At 44.0% G+C, this 17,152-nt stretch overlaps 1 protein-coding gene across 2 annotated transcripts in view; it reads right to left on the bottom strand.

Annotated features, from left to right (window-relative positions):
• The window catches only part of LOC140729279 (uncharacterized), a 35,335-nt gene extending 18,920 nt beyond the window's left edge, over positions 1–16,415 (bottom strand). Inside the window, exons 1-4 of one of the 2 annotated variants that reach the window (XM_073048878.1) lie at positions 16,324–16,415; positions 13,816–14,017; positions 11,367–11,538; positions 4,972–5,084 (exon numbers count right to left, since the gene is read on the bottom strand). In XM_073048878.1, the coding sequence (XP_072904979.1) occupies positions 4,972–5,084; positions 11,367–11,538; positions 13,816–13,960 (430 nt within the window). In that variant the 5' untranslated portion in view covers positions 13,961–14,017; positions 16,324–16,415. Of the gene's footprint in view, positions 1–4,971; positions 5,085–11,366; positions 11,539–13,815; positions 14,018–16,022; positions 16,184–16,323 lie in introns of those variants that run through there. The other variant, XM_073048876.1, reaches the window with a different exon arrangement.
• Between the last annotated feature and the right edge of the window lie 737 nt (positions 16,416–17,152).

The following is a 17,152-nucleotide window of genomic DNA, read 5'->3' as shown; positions in this document are numbered from 1 at the left end:
CATTTCCCTCTCAATCCCATTCTCCTGCCTTCTCCCAGTAACCTTTCACTCCCTGACTTATCAAGAATCCAGCAAACCCTGCCTTAAAATACACCCAGTGACCTGGCCTCCACAACTGCCAGTGGCAATGAATTCCTCAGATTCACAACCCACTGGCTAAAGAAATTTCTCCTCATCTCCATTATAAATGGATGTCCCTCTATTCTGAGGTTGTGCGCTCTGGTCTTCGAATCCCACACTATAGGAAACATCTTCTCCACATCCACTATCTTGGCCTTTCAACATTTGGAAAGTTTCAATGAGATCACCTCCTCCTCACTCTTCCAAATTCTAGCAAGTACAGGCCCAGAACCATCAAATGTTCCTCATATGATAAGTCTTTCATTCCCAGAATCATTTTTATGAACCTCCTTTGAACTCTCTCCAATGTCATCACATCCTTTCTTAGATAAGGGGCCCAAAACTGCTCACACAACTCCAAAAGAGGCCTCACCAGTGCCTTATAAAAAGCCTCAGCATTACATCCTTGTTTTTATATTCTAGTCCTTTTGAAATGAATGCTAACATTGCATTTGCTTCAAGATGAATGCTAACATTGCATTAGCATTTCAATCAACTCTTAAAGAACAAAATCAAATAGAGAAACTATCTGGGATTCCCTTTGTTTATACGGGAAACTTAATTAGGGCAGCAGACTGTTCCCGAACAGTTTCCAACTAGAGTCAGTCGCATGCATTTGCTTGGTTGTTACATACTACATAGTGCTTAGAGCAATCAGATTTTAAACAGCATCAGTTTCATATGTTTGTGTTAAAAAGCAGTAATTTTTGTCACTGATAGTTGCGGAGAAATAAGTAGTAAGACAATATGGAAATGTTTTACTAATCTCAGTTTCAAATATTCAAGCTTGGAGATGTGAGAAATGGACATTAGACATTACAGACCGAACAGTTTATAAATAGCATCAGTTGTGTGAGATTGTCTATTTGGGCCTAAGGATGCTGATTCAAAATACAGTGATTTTTGATCCTTTTTTTAAATTTTTGTCTTTATGCAGGTAGTCCATTATCTGCACTAGGGAGTCTGCACTGATTTTGTTCATGTACAGTTAATCAAAAGAAAACGGCAGCAATTAATTCTTTAGAACCAATACACAGTCTGATAGGACTGATGCAGTATTCTAATGTATTGTTCTAATTTGTTCTGAATTTCATTTAAATGCACAATGTGTTACTCAATTTGAATTTGTTATCCTTTTAAACCATTTCCATGAAGCTTTAGCTCATTGGGGCAGCCACTTAATTGGACCAAAATGTACTGGTCCTGATGTGTCCAAATTAACCAGAACCAACTGTATTCAAAACTACAAAAGCCTTGTAAGGTATATCTGATCTAGTCTGGTGGCATAAACTTAAATTAGTTGGATTCATACAAAACAATATTACAAAACAAGCAGTAAAGGACTAGAATTCACTGCTTGAGATAGCGACAAAGAGCAAAACATTCCCCAAATTCTCTCGCTCTAAATTAACGCATTAATTTTGAGAGGACTAGAATATAAAAGCAAGGATGTAACGCTGAGGCTTTATAATGTACTGGTCAGAGTGTACTTGGAGTTTTCAGCCCTTTATCTAACAAAGGATGTGCTGGTATGGGAGAGAATACAGAGAAGGTTTACAAGAATTCTCCCATGAATGAAAGGGTTAACTTATGAGAAGTGTTTGATGGCTCTGGGCTTACACTCGCTGGTCTAGAAGAATGAGGGTTGATCTCATTGAAACCTATTGAATATTAAAAGACCTAGACAGAGTGTATGTGGAGAGGATGTTTCCTATAATGGGGGAAGTCTAGGACCAGACAGCAAAGCCTCAGAATACACGGATGTCACTTTAGAAAGAAATTTCTTTAGCCAGAGGGTGGAGAATCTGTGGAATTCATTGCCACATGGTAGATGCTACAGATACTGGGTATTTTAAGGCAGAGGTTGATAGAGGTTACTGAGAGAAGGTAGGAAAATGGGGTTGGGGAGGATAATAAATCACCCACGACTAAATTGCAGAGCAGGCTAGATGGCCCAAATGGTCTAATTCTGCTCCTATCTCTTATGGTCTAAACATAGGAAGAGCCAGAGCCAGTCTGGTTTTGCTGGACAGAATGGCGTCCTTGTATGCTGTAGATTTTCCCAAGCTTAGCAGAGTTTCAAACCACAAGTGGTCCCAAGTAAAAGTGCCTGAGGGAGACCGATAGAGCACATTAAGAGGAGTCATGGGTGGCTGCTAACAGGGTGGTTAGTGCCACTGCTGCACAACTCCAGGGACCCAGGTTTGATCACAACCCCCGATATCGTCTGTGAGCAGTTTGCATGTTCTTTCCATGACCACACAAATTTTCCAGATACTCCATTTTTCTCCCACATCCCCAAGGTGTCCCAGTTAGTTAATTGCCTACTGCAAGTTATTTCTTGGTGTGGATTAACGGCAAAGAGGACTTGGTGGGCAGGTAGGAGAGAATAAACTGCAGGTCTAGCGGGAATGGGGATAACTGATTGGTTGGAAGTAGGAATGGCCTCATCTGAATAAGCAAATTGTTGCTTGAGATAGGAAGGGTTGGTTACTTAAGACAAAGCAGAAGGAGAATGAAGAAATTAACTCAATTTTAAGAAGTCTATGAACATTTAGGACATTCCATCCCAAGCTGCCTTGGATGCTGGGCCCTCAAATAGATTCAAAACAGAGATTGATACATTTCTGGACTCTGAAGGATAGAGTTATAGAAAAGTACAGCACAGAAACAGGCCCAATGGCCCATCTAATCCATGCTGAACCATTTAAACTGCATACTCCCATCAAACTGCACCGAGACATAGCCATACCCCTACCACCCATGTACCTATCCAAACTTCTCTTAAATGTTGAAATTGGGCTTGCATGCACCACTTGTGCTGGCAGCTCGTTGCAAACTCTCAAAACCCTCTCAGTGAAGAAATTTCCCCTTGTGTTCCCCTTAAAACTTTTTACCTTTAACATTTAACCCATGACCTCTAACTGAAGTCCCACCCAACCTCAGTGGAAAAAGCCTGCTTGCATTAACCCTATCCATACCCTTAATAATTTTGTATACCTCTATCAAAAATCTCCTTTCAATCTTCTACTTTCCAAGGAATAAAGTCCTAATCTAGTCAATCTTTCCTTATAACTCAGGTCCTTGTAAATTTTCTCTGTACTCTTTCAACCTTATTTATTTCTTTCCTGTAGATAGATGACCAAAACTGCACACACTCCAAATATGATATCAGGATTTTGGAAGAGTGGGATCGTGCAAGAATACTACAATCCTACTGGATAGCAGAGTAGCTCAAGGAGCCAAATGTCCTGTCCTTGACCTTACTTATCTCAAAGACGATTCTTGTAGTGATTGAAAGCCTCTCCCCAAGAAGCCAATTTTTTTTTTAAATCGTAGAAGTTCAAATTTCTATTAGTTAAGTGATTCCAAGTCACTCAGCAATTCCTACAGTAAATAAGACACATGACACATCGGGCCAGAGGCAAGGGTCGGGCCAGTTCAGCTCGCTGTTCGACGAGGTTTACTCGTCTCTGCACTAAACTGAGACTGTGGCCTGCAACTAATGAGCTCCTGAATCAGCTGCAGAGATGACTGGCGACTTGGCTATGGGCTCCCTTTCACAAACTTCAGATCCGAATGTGTTCTGCATCCCCTTCTCTACTCCCTTTACACCCACGACTGTACTGCCATACACAGCTCCAACCTGCTGATCAAATTCTCAGATGACACGACTTTGATCGGCCTTATTTCTAGCAGTGATGAGACAGCCTACAGAGAGAGGTTGACACCTTGACGCAGTACTGCCAGGATAACGACCTCCCTTCTCAATGTCGAAAAAACAAATGAGCTGATTGTGGATTATAGGAAGAATGGAGACAGACTCGCCTTGATCAACATCAATGCGTCTACAGTTGAGAGGGTGAGCAGTCTCAAATTTTTCAGTATACACATCACTGATTATCTCACCTGGACGGTACACACCGGCTTCATGACAAAAAAAAAGCACAACAGTGTCTCTTCCACCTCAGGCGACTGATGAAGTTCAGCATGAGCCCCCAAATCCTCGACCTTCTACAGGGGCATCATTGAGAGCATACTGACAAGCTGCATCATCGCCTGGTACAGAAACTGCACCAACTTTGATCGCTGGGCACTGCAGAGAGTGGTACAGACAGCCCAGCTCATCTGTGGATGTGCGCTTCCCTCATGAGGACATTTATAACAGCAGGTGCATAAAGGAGGCCTGGAAGTTCATCCGGGTCATCAGTCACCCCAACCACAAACTGTTTCAGTTGCTTCCGTCTGAAAAGACTTTTCCTCCCTCACATTGAGGGATGGATGCAAGATTTAAATAAATTCTGAATTCTATTTGCTTTCTTTTATTGTTTGCATAATTTAGGTTTTTTTCTGTACATTGGGTGTTTGACAGCTTTTTTTAAAAAGTAGCTTGTATTGGGTTTCTTTGTTTTATGGCTGCTTGTGAGGAGACAAATCTCAAGGTTGTATAGTGTACATACAATTTGATAATAGATTTATTTTGAACTTCTGGACTTCAATGTTCTGCATTAATTACTACAGCTATTATCATCACCAACTGCCTCCAATTGGGTTATAGCAATATGGAATCTTGCAACATGCTCAAGCAAACATGTTTGACAGCATCAGGGTCAAATGAATTCGATTCCGAACTCAAACATGAAATTTTCATCATCAGGGTAACTAGAGATGGGCAATATCTGCGGCCTTCCTGGATCCCCCCTGAGAGGAGCAGTCTGAAGGACACCAGAATTAAATCAATTTCCTCATTACCGTTATCAGGTATGCATCAGAAGGCACACTGTTACTTTCCCCATAAACTCTCCAATTATCTTACCTCTGGCACGCAGAAAAGGGAAAGAGCTTTCTTACCTCCAGCATGCAGAAGAGGGAAAGAGCTCTCTATTCTTGGACTGTTCATTGCATTTTCAAATTCAGTATAATACCGAAATGGGGGAGGTTTCCCAATGATCTGCAGCAGAGACCTACAAAAAAGAAGAATGCACGTTAAGGTTCATGACTCCAAACTCCAGTATATCCTTACCATTTCAGACCTGGCAAGCGACACATCCATTTGCAACCATTGTTGGCAGAATCTCAGATGGTGACAAGAGGGCATATAGGAGCAACATATACCAACTGGTTGAGTGACATCACAGCAACAAACTTGCACTCAACGTCAGTAAGACCAAAGAGTTCATTGTGGACTTCAGAAAAGCTAAGACGAGGGAACACACACCAGTCCTCATAGTGGGATCAGAAGTAGAGAGAGACCCAATTTCAAGACCCAACATATCGATGTAGCTATGAAGAAGGCACAACAGTGGTTATACTTCATTAGGAGTTTGAGAAGAATTGGTATGTCACCCAAAACACTCGAAAATTTCTACAGATATACCATGGAGAGCATTCTAATATGGCTGTATCACCATCTGGTATGGGGGGGTGGTGCTGCTACTGCACAGGATCGAAGTAAGCTGTAGAGAGCTGCAAACTCAGTCAACTCCATCATGGGCACTAGTCTCCCTAGTATCCAAGACATCTTCAAACAGCAGTACTTCAAAAAGGTGGCGTCCATCATTAAGGACTCCATCACCCAGGACATGCCCTCTTCTCACTGCTACCATCAGGGAGGTACAGAAACCTGAAGGCACACACTCAACAATTCAGGAACAGCTTCTTGCCCTCTGCCATCTGATTTCTGAATAAACATTGAACCCATGAACACTACCTCACTACTTTTTTATGTCTGCTTTTGAACTGCTTATTTAATTTAATTATTTAATATATATATTTAATGTAATTCACAGCTTTTTCTATATTGATCATGTACAAGCAGTCCCCAGGTTACAAACAAGTTCCGTTCTTGAGTCCGTCTTTAGGTCGGATTTGTACATAAGTCAGAACAGGTACATCCAGTATTATTTAAGGTCAGTTAGTCAAACATTTGTCTTAGTATATAGTATATATTTTACCTTTCTATGCATATAAAACACTTAAGAAATGTATGTATTTCAATAATTAAACACTACGTTGCTTAGTAGTAATTGTAGCTTTCATCGGGACAGGGCCTTTCACATGCTCCATTCTCACTTTACCCTTTAAAATTGTTCCGATCGTTGACCGACTGTAGCTTAACGCTTTTCCAATGACCGATGGCATTTCACCTCTTTCTGATCGCTTTATTATTTCCATTTTATTTTCAATCGAGCTCATTTTCCGTCAACGGAACAAGAAACACTGCAGATTTAGCAACAGCCGCGGATCCTGACCTAAGCTCCCCCAGGTCCTAAAGTCCACCTGCACTGAGACAGGTTAAATGGGACAAGTGGGAGCGGTGTTGACTGGAAAAGGGTGGCGGGGTAGTGTCGGGGTGAATCTTGCTAAGAAAAATTTAAGCCAAATACAGAGTTACACACTCAACACAATGCTAATGGCGGATGGCGTTCTCCTTCCTCCGTTCTTAAGTCAGACATTCGTAACTCAGGGACTACCTGTATTGCATTGCACTACTGCTGGAAAGTTAACAAATTTCACAACATGTTGGTGATATTAAACCTGATTCTGATTGATTGACACTATCTGTTGCATAGACTACAAGACCATTAAGGCTCATTTATACTTGTGTGTCGCATCTACGCCGTAGGTACCACGTACCCTACGCCATAGGGTAACGTGCACCTCCCCAAAAAAGTAACTCACGCGTCACAGCGACGCAGACCGCAACAACTGCAATCGGTCCGCTTGGTAGCTTCGCATTTCCAGTTGCTTCTTCTCCGCCATGTCTGTACACCGATGCGAAATAGATGAATCAAATCGTCAAATCTACCTGTTGACATGCGAAAATGTTTGAAATACATTTCCTCGTCCATGTCTCTCACGAAGAAACTCAACACAGGGGCATAGAAACTACACTGCCAACTAGCATTTTGGCGCACACCAACGCATGCTCTCTACGGCGTAGAGCCTACGCAGAAGTGAAAATCAGGGCTACGGCGTAGCCCATACGCACAAGTATTTATCAGCCCTAAGACACAGACCATAATTAGGCCATTCAGCCCATCAAATCTTCTTCACCATTTGATTATGGCTGACTTATTTTCACTTTCAACCCCGTTCTACTTGTGTAACTTTGGTGGACTGGTTGGACTCAGAGTTAACCAGAGAAAGACTGACACCATGACCCTCAATGGTCTCTTGTTCCCATCAAGGGATAGGGCATCGATTTATCCAGCAGATTCACCTAACTGGGCAGCATCACTTAGCAGGATGGCAGGACCAATGACGACATCCAGTGCAAACTCAGCAAAGCTAGAAACATCTTCAGGTCAGTGAGCAGCATGTGGGGATCAACCAAACACAGCATCCACACCTAGGTGAAGCTGTACCAGAGCTGTGTTCTGTCCGCACTCTTGCACAAGTCAGAAGGCTGGCGCGTGTCAGAGAGCAAATTTGCCAAGCTATAGCCATTCCACACCACAAGCATCCAGCAGATCCTCCGTATCTTCCAGCCGTGAAAGCTCTCCAATCGTGTCTTGGTGCTTCAGTGTCATCAAGAGGACATGGCCATAATCATGATAAGGAAACACTGGAGATGGATTAGGCATGTGATGAGAAGAGGCCAACTCCAACAACATCAAGACAAAACTTAATTGGACCCCTGAAGGGTGGAGGAAATGTGGGAGACCAAAGGCACCTTATATCTGTACCACAAAGGCAAAAATGAGGTCCCTGAACTACACTTGGGGCACAATGGACAAGATGGCCAAAGATTGACAGAGATGAGGGACTTTCATTGCTGCCCTAAATGCCAGCTGCTTAAGTCAACTCATTCTCCTGCCTTCTCCCCGTGATCTTTAGTGGCCTTACTAATCAAGAACTGATCAACCTCTATTTTAAATATGCCCAATGTCTTGGCCTCCAGAGTTTATCTGTGGCATTGAAATCCAGAGATTCATCACCCTCTGGTTAAAGAAATTCCTCCACATTTCTGTTTTAAAGGGATGCTCCTCTATTCTGAGGCTGTGCCCTCTGGAACTACGCATACCCATAATAGGAAAGATCTTCTCCATGTCCAGTCTATCTAGATATTTCACTATTTGATAGGTTTCAGTGAAATCCCCTTCCCCGCCCATTCTTCTAAACTTCAGCAAGTACAGGGCCAGAGACATCAAAGGTTCCTCATATGTTAACCCTTTCATTCCCGGATCATTTTCGTAAACCTTTTCTGATCGCAGTCTAATGGCAGCAATGTTTACTACTTATTCATAGATACAGCACATAACAGGGCCTTCCAGCCTGAGTCTGTGCTGCTTAATTACATGATCAATTAACCTACTAACCCATATGTCTTTGGAATGTAATTGGAAACTGGAAAACCTGGAGAAAACCCACGAGCTCACGGGGAGAACATACAAGCTCCTTACTTACAGCAGAGGATTTGAACCCAAGTCATTCCCCTTACTGCTACATTGCAGTGCCTTACTGGGATCGGATTTTGTACATCTCAACCTAGGAGCAGGTGAGGTCCCTGCCATACAAAGCTTGTCTGCTTGACCCAAATGTCCCAAATGTTGATGAATCCGAGGGATTCCGGGAACAGTTCCTTCTCCAGCAAGTGGAAATCATTCCCACATGGAAAGATTGAGAGGAAGAGAACAAATGCATGAAGTGGGAAATTTATCAAGTCTGATGAAAACAAGGAATAAATATTACATTTACAGGGATGTGGGTGTAGGGTCATGTAAAGTACAAGTACCAATACAAACCAGTTGAAGGCAAGACACATTTATGCACTTACATTGAAACACCAATGCCCGGGAATGGAAGAGTCTGCAGAAAGTAGTGGATACAACTTATTCTATTACAGGCAAAGCCCTCCCCACAACTGAGCACATATACAAGGACCACAGCAACAAGAAAGCTGTATCCATCATCAAGGACCACCCCCCCACCAGCATCTTCTCACTACTACCATGCATAAACGTAGACTGACAAAACAACCAATTGTGCAAATATTTAAAAAATAATACAGAGAGCATGAGTTGTAGAGTCCTTGAAAGCCAGTTTGTAGGTTGTGCAAAGTTCAGGACCTGCTGGAGCCATTGGACCCAAACGCCAGTTTCAGGAACAGTTATTACCCTACAACCATCAAGCTCCTGAACCAGAGTGGATAATTTCACTCAACACAAGACTGAACTGATTCTACAACTTAGAGACTCATTTTCAAGGACTCCACAACTCATGTTCTCCATATTTTTTTTACATTTGCTCAATGTATTGCCTTGTGCACATTGGTTGCTTGTCAATCTTTATGTATAAATTATATTTTATTTCTCTATTTTCCTGCAAGGAAATGAATCTCAGGGTAGTATATGGTAACATATAAGTACTTTGATAATAAATTTACTTGACTTTAAAAACTTCAGTCTGGACTTTACACTGTGAAATACCAATGCAGTTCCAAGGCCAAAGAAGAAAATTATTCAGGCAACATTCTGTATCTGTATAAAATGGTACAGCTGATAAATTCAGAAATATAGTAACAGTCTCCTGCCAGGAGCCATTGCAACCTAATGTGTAATACATAATGATCCTATTTATCTTTACACCTCACCTCAATCCATTGTTCCTGCCCCATTGTTGAATACTCTTACCCTAGCAACACACACAAAATGCAGGATGAACTCAGAAGGTCAGGCTGCATCAATGGAAATTAATAAACAGTCAATGTATCAGGCTGAGACCCTTCTTCATGACTGAGAAGTGAGGGGGAAGATACCAGAATGCTTTTACTGTATACCTTCATCCCGTCAACAAATCTCTCCTACCTCCCATCAAATCAAAAAACATTCTTTTCGCTTCCTCCCTTTAGTCATCCTCTCCTTTCCCAACAATTTCCTTTCCCTGAATTCCTAGTTTTTATTCCCGACCCCCAGGTCTGAAGAAAGGGCAAAAAAAAACAACAAACTCTGAGGGACAGGTAGCATTTGTGGAGACAAAGGGATAGTCAATGCTTAGGGGCAGCACAGTAGCATAGTGGTTAGCACAATGCTTCACAGTATCAGCAACCCAGGTGAAATACCCACCACTGCCTGTAAGGAGTTTGCACATTTTCCTCGTGACTGCATGGGTTTCCTCCAGGAGATCTAGTTTATTCCCACAGCCCAAAGACATAGCAGTTGGTAGGGTAATTGGTCATTGTAAATTGTCCTGTGATGAGGCTAGGATTAAATTGGGGGACTGCTGGGCAGCACGGCACAAAGGGCTGGAAGGGCCCAGTCCACATCTGTATCTCAACAAATAAAGACTGAGACTATGGATCAGGTCAGTCTGTCTCTGATGAAAGATCACCCATCCAATAGTTGAATTCATTGTCATCTGCACAGATACATGGCGAATATGTGGGGGCATAATTTTAATGTGATTGGGGGAAAATATAGGAGAGAAGTCAGAAGTTGTTTTTTTTTAAAAAACACAAGAGAGTGGTGGGTGGGTGGAACGCCCTGCCAGGCATGGCGGTGGAAGCAGATACATTAGGGACATTTAAGAGATTCTTGGATAGATAGGTACATGGATGATAGAGAACTAGAGAGCTATGTTCCGTCCTGTACTGTTCTACGCTCTCCATCAGAGGTTCCCAACCTAAGGTCCACAGATCCCTCGGTTAATGGTAGGGGTCCATGGTGTTAATAAAAAAGGTTGGGAAACCCTCCTCTGCATGTTCTACAATGTTCTTTTGCACATTGGTTGTATGTCAGCCATTGATTCTCTTGTATTTCTTTGTTCTACTCTGAATGCCTGCAAGAAATGAGTCTCAAGGTTGTATATGTACTTTGATAATAAATTTAATTCGAACATGTACGGGCAGGTGCAATGAAAAACTTCCTTCCAGCAGCATCACCAGCACATGCATCATGTCAGCAGCATTCATAAGAAAAACATACAGTAAACAAAATTCATAGCCAATTTTTACAAGATTGTTACCTTAACATCCAAAACATTAATTGTTTCTGTCTTCAAACACTGGCTGACTGGCAATTCTTAATTCTAATCCAGATGAAAACAGGTTAAATAAAAATGAGCCTAAACTACCTTTAGAACTTTTTACAAGTTTAACTGCAAGAGTGTTCATGGTCCAAACTGCAGTCATCTATGTGGAGGATGCCATTTTTAACAGTTTAGATTATATGGCACAACAGTGAAATGAAACGCATATGTTTAGAGGAGCCTGTAAAACCCATCCACAGTTGTCTTGCAGGCAATACCTGAGATAGTCATATTCTTCATTTAGCTCCTCCTCAGACACGGTGCTATCCAAATCAAAAGCATCCGTGTCCGACTCCGAAGACCAATCCCAGGTTTGGTTCTCTGACCTTCCTGCACAGTGGCCTTGCGTTCCTTCCATCAGTGATGCAGAATTCCAGTCAAGTTCCTTTTCTGTCAAAAGAAACGGCAGCTAGGTTAAGTTGCCCTAAAAGCTGCAAAGCGGCTGTAAGGACGGGTATGGTTTAGTTATTGAATTGTACAAAATTACAGTAGGGGAGGAGGCCATTTGGCTCCAGTTCCTTGCAGGCTGAAAATAGCCTTTAGGTTAATCCCATTTCACGGTTCTCGAAAGTACAGTGCACCCAGTTACCATCAGCAACCTATCAGGCAGCGACTTTGCCTCTGTCATCAGTCAGCGAGTGAAGTAAAGTTTAATTGGCTCCCATCCATTGTAAGGTAAGGGCAGTGGCAGGGACATTTTGTACTTGTACCAGGACTGTTTAATTGGAAATGATGAATTCCCCTGCTTACTGTTATTTAAAAAGATTTGCCAGACCAGAAAGGGAAAAAAAAGTGTCAGCAATTTCCAAGACTCTGCAGAGCATGGTATTGAATCTCAAAACAGGGAAGCCATCAGCCCTCCCTCGATAAAAGTGTCCCAAACACCCGTGTCCCCATAACATTTGACAATTGGTCTTCTGAACCCTAACTCCAACCCTAATTCCACGTCCAATTGTTTTTAGATTTGTTTTAATCCAAAGACGTACCAGGTAGGTTAATTGGTCATTGTAAATTGCCCAGTGATTAGGTTAAGGTTAAATTGGGGTTGTAAGTGGGTGGTTGTAGTGGCACGGCTTGAAGGGCCTATTCCATGCTGTACCTCTTAGTAAATAAATAGACTACCTTTCCTGGTAGTGCAGTCCAGTTCTTAAAATGTAAAAGATATCTTTATTTTTTCTCCCATTCTATTATTTTTAGATCTGTGCTTTGTTTTTAAACATATTGCAAGAAGAAGAATTTTCTTCCTTTATTGAAGCAAAATCACATAAGGATTTGATTATGTCTCGCAAGTACAAGACTTGCACCAGACCACAGGTAAAGTTGCACAATGGCAGTATCGGGGAGAACAGCCACTGCTGGACTTACTAACCACATGACAGGTAGAGTTTCCCAGTTTGAATGCATTGGTCCTGACAAAGGGTCTTGGCCCAATACGTCGACAGTGCTTCTCCCTATAGATGCTGCCTGGCCTGCTGTGTTCCACCAGCATTTTGTGTGTGTTGCTTCAATTTCCAGCATCTGCAGATTTCCTCATGTTGGCTTCTGCTGTTAGATGCTTCAAATAAGAATCTGCAAGAAATTCCGCAGATGCTGGAAATCCACAACAATACACAAAAAATCCTGGAGGAACTCAGCAAGTCAGGCAGTATCTATGAAGAGGAATGAACCATCGACGCTTTGAGCCAGGACTCTTCGCCAGGATGAAAAAGGAAGAGGAAAGAAGCCAAAATAAGGTGGGGGGAAGGGAAAGTGTACAAGTTTGCAGGTGGTGGGTTGGGGAGGGTGGGGAAGTGAGAAGCTGGGAGGTAACAGATGGATAAGGTAAGGGAGGAGGAATCCAATAGGAGAGGAGAGTAGACCATGGGAGAAAGTGAAGGAGGACAGGCACCAGAGAGGGGTGATGAGTTGTTGAGAAGAGAAGGGATAAGAGGGGAGCCAGAACTGTGAATGAAAAGAGAACGGGATTGGGTAGAAATTACTTGAGGCTAGAGAAATCAATATTCATGCTGTCAGGTTGGAGACTACCGAGACGGAACATGAAGTGGTTTTCCCTCCAACCTGAGAGTGGTCTCATCATAATAGAAGAGAAAGCCATGCACCAAATGGGCAGTGGAATTAAAATGACTGGCCACCAGGAAATCCTGCCTATTGCAGACGGAGCAAAGTTACTCAGCAAAGCAGTCCCCCAATCTGCACTGGGTTTCACTGACGTAGAGAAGGCCACACCGGGAGAACCGGGATGACCCCAACAAAATCGCAAGTGTTCCCACACCTGGAAGAGGCCCTGAATGGAGGTGAGGAGATCAGTAGGATGGATGAATGGACAAGGGAGTCACTAAGAGAGCATTCCCCTGCAGTAACCAGAGTCAAGCAGACTTCTTATGTCCAGTCACTTTCCAGTAAGGACTGGTCAGAATAAAGCAGAGAAGGTGGTGCAATGCTTTCTCCAGCTGAACAGGCTGGCACTAGCTAAGCTTGAAGGATGGCCAGCTTCTGGTATCCTTGGAAACAGCATGGCTTAGTGCTATTAAGGAGAGGACAAACACTCCAGGAAGAGGAAAACAAAAATAAAGTGAGCAACCTGTCTTTCGCTGGACGTCAGACGTTGCTACAAACTCCACAAAGGCATCTAGTACAAGACGGGTACCAAATCAAGGAAATACTTACCTTCATCCCATGCAGGTCTGTAGTCAGTTCTGTTTTCAGGAGTGGGTTGTCCGCTTTGGCTTGTGGGACTTCCAGCCACCTGTGACGTTGCCAGAAACTCTTGCCTGGCTCCCGGACTTGACGATTTATTATCATCGCCTTCCATCCCTCTTTCAAAATATCGACAAGTTAAGAAGTTGCATCATTGAAGGAGGTCCCAACACTAAGAATTGAAAATACAATAGCAGGTTACCAATCTTCACCCACACCTCGTTACTGAAAAGCATATGGTACAGTGAGCTGGAGGTAGGAACCGGCTGAATTGACATTGGCATTAGGTCAACTCTTAAGATACTTTCTAAGGTAGCCTATTTTCTTGAATATGAAAGGGATATGTTATTATTCTTAGCTGTACAATGAAGAACTCACAATTATCATACATTTGATTCCTGGTCTGCTTTGTCTTTTGTCTTAATCAGGGTCTAATACTAGCAGTAACCTAGTAGCAGTTAGCATAGCAGTACTACAGTGCCAGTTAAAAGATTCTGGTTCAATTTCTACCACTGTCTGTAATGACTCTGTCTGCCAAACATGAAAAAAATCTGCAAATGCTGGAAATCGAAAACAACGCACACAAAATGCTGGAGGGACTCAGCAGGCCAGACATGGAAAAGAGTTAACAGTTGATGTTTTGGGCCGAGACCCTTCATCAGGACTCAGGAGTTTGTATGTTCTCCCTCTGACTGTGGGTGGGTTTCAACCTTCCACATCTCAATGACATACAGGTTAGGGTTAGCAAGTTGTGGGCACCAGAAGTGTAGCAACTTGCAGACTACGTATGTTTCTTTGTTTCAATGTCCTTTTTGCAATCCTAAATAGAGAAAGGCGATAAACACCAGTGTAAACACTGGTTTCAAAATTTGTGTCATGGCCTTTACTGGCAATGGAAGCAGGTTGACGTTAAAAGGGAAGGAGTCTAGGGTGGAATGAGACAATTAGACCAGATTACAGTTGTGCACCACAAAAGGATCAAAGCACTATCCATGGACAAGTTCCATTAAGTCAGACATAATATGAATAGTCAATGTGGCTCCCTCTCAGGCACCTCCAAGGCAAGTGGCATCACCATTACTATTGTGACTTCCAAGGACTGGACAATGGGTGGGGAAAGGAAGAAGGTGGCAAACAAAAGTTCAGAGGCATTCGAGGAAAAGTGCAACTAGTGTGGGCAGCGCGTTTTGGGTGAAGGATGAGGAGCTGATAGTTAGGGTTAGGAATGAATGAATGGAGGGAGGGGCATCTGAAGTCCAGTTTGAGTTGGGTGATTAGATTATGTCCAGCTGGCAGAGGAGACACAACAATGTTTGAGGAAAAGAGCATCTGGAGAAGGACCGAGACATGGCAAGGAAGTGAAGGTCTTGGTGAGGGAGGAGCTGTGTGGCTACTGGAATCAGTGTTTGCCTGCGGGTACTTTGAATCACTTGCAGCAAACCCCTCCCACAGAAATGTCTGCTCATGGGAACTTGCCAGTCTGTGCACAGGGAGCCACAAATTGCACAGGAATACATATCAGTTGCTAATTAGTGCATGGAAAGCTCCCATAACAGGTATGTTCAGTAAGTGCAGAGGGGGCTCTTCTGGAGCAGGACTAAGAAGCCAGTAACCCAGGGAGCAGGAGAGTTAGAGCTGGGCATGGCTGACTGGGGGTGGGTCCAGTTGGGATAATGGAAGAAGAGGAGTGTGGCACTGAGGAAAAGGAGTGTGACTGGGGGAGTGAAGGGCAAGAGCTGCAGAAGGGTCTCCTCTGAAGGGGCAGGAGGAAGAACCCAGGGAGCAGGTGATAGAGCTGGGCATGGCTGATAGTTGGGATGCAGGAGGATGGCGTTGGGGAAAAGGGGGTGTGGGTGGGGGAGGGGAGGGGAGGAGGAGGCGGTCCCGACGAGGGAGGCGGGGCCTAACCGAGCGGGTTGGGGCGGGTCAGGCGCGCGCCCGACTTCGCAGCCGGCCCGTTGGCCCAACCGCCGCTTTCTTGCGACCCCTTCAAACGCGCGAGGGGCGTCCGTGCGCGTGCGCCATGAAGTGCGTGTGTGTGTGTGTGTGTGCTGTGAGGGGGGGTGCGGACCGCGTGGGGGGGGGGGGGGGAATGGCGCCACCTTCCTCCCTCCCCTTCGGCACCGATTCGGTAAACGGGAGTTTTGCCTTCCTTCTCATTAACTCATTAATCTCACCCGTTTTTTTAAAAACAAAAATGTCGCCGTGTGTCTGCCGCTCTTCTCTGGGCCCCGGCCTGAGCTGGTGCGCAGCCTTTGTTAGGAGCGATGTCCCGGGCTGGCCGGTTCCAAAACCAACACTGACACATTAACTCCCGAAAAAAAACATTTTTTTTATTTCCGCCACAGGGACCCCGTGATCCCGATGAGGCGCCGGGGAGGGGAGAAGCTGATGGCTGTTAGGAGAGAGCCTGTAGAAAATTTGCGCGCAGCAAGCTCCCACGGATATTTATTTGTTTTGCGCACGGCGAGGGCTCACCTGGGCTCGGGCCGTGCACAGCAAGCTCCCACACACCAACAAAAAATGTTTTGCCCAGGGGAGGCTCGAATTAGGTGCCAACCTGCACAGCAAAGCTCCCACAACAATGTCTATCCACGGACATGTCACATCAGGTGCTAGTTTTTGCACAGTAAGCACCCCCACACACACACATCACAAAACCCTGGGTTGGTGCAAAGAAAGCTCCCACAAAAAAAAAGTCTGCTGTTTGGAGATTAGTATCGGGTGCTAGTCGGTACGCAGCAAGATCCCACAAGAACGCCTGTCCACGCTAGTTTCTGCACAGCAAACCCACCCGCGGAATCTAGTTTTGTGCACAGAAAGCTCCCACAAAAAAAAAGTCTGCTGTTTGGAGATTAGTATCGGGTGCTAGTCGGTACGCAGCAAGATCCCACAAGAACGCCTGTCCACGCTAGTTTCTGCACAGCAAACCCACCCGCGGAATCTAGTTTTGTGCACAGAAAGCTCCCACAAAAAAAAAGTCTGCTGTTTGGAGATTAGTATCGGGTGCTAGTCGGTACGCAGCAAGATCCCACAAGAACGCCTGTCCACGCTAGTTTTTGCACAGCAAACCCACCCGCGGAATCTAGTTTTGTGCACAGAAAGCTCCCACAAAAAAATGGTTTGCCGATTGTAATCCTGCGTCAGGTGCTCCTCTGTAAGCAGCAAAATCACACAAGTGTGGGTTTGTGCACAGTTAGCTTCCACACACACAAAAAAAAGCTATTTTGCCCGCAGGAGGATCAAATCAGGTGCCAAACTGCACAGCAAGCTCCCACAACAATGTCTGTTCACGGACACTTCATAT

This window comes from Hemitrygon akajei, chromosome 6 (genome assembly GCF_048418815.1).
Source record: "Hemitrygon akajei chromosome 6, sHemAka1.3, whole genome shotgun sequence".
Lineage (NCBI taxonomy): Eukaryota > Metazoa > Chordata > Chondrichthyes > Myliobatiformes > Dasyatidae > Hemitrygon > Hemitrygon akajei.
Note: the sequence above shows the minus strand (reverse complement) of the source record. Positions and strands in the feature narration are given on the sequence as shown.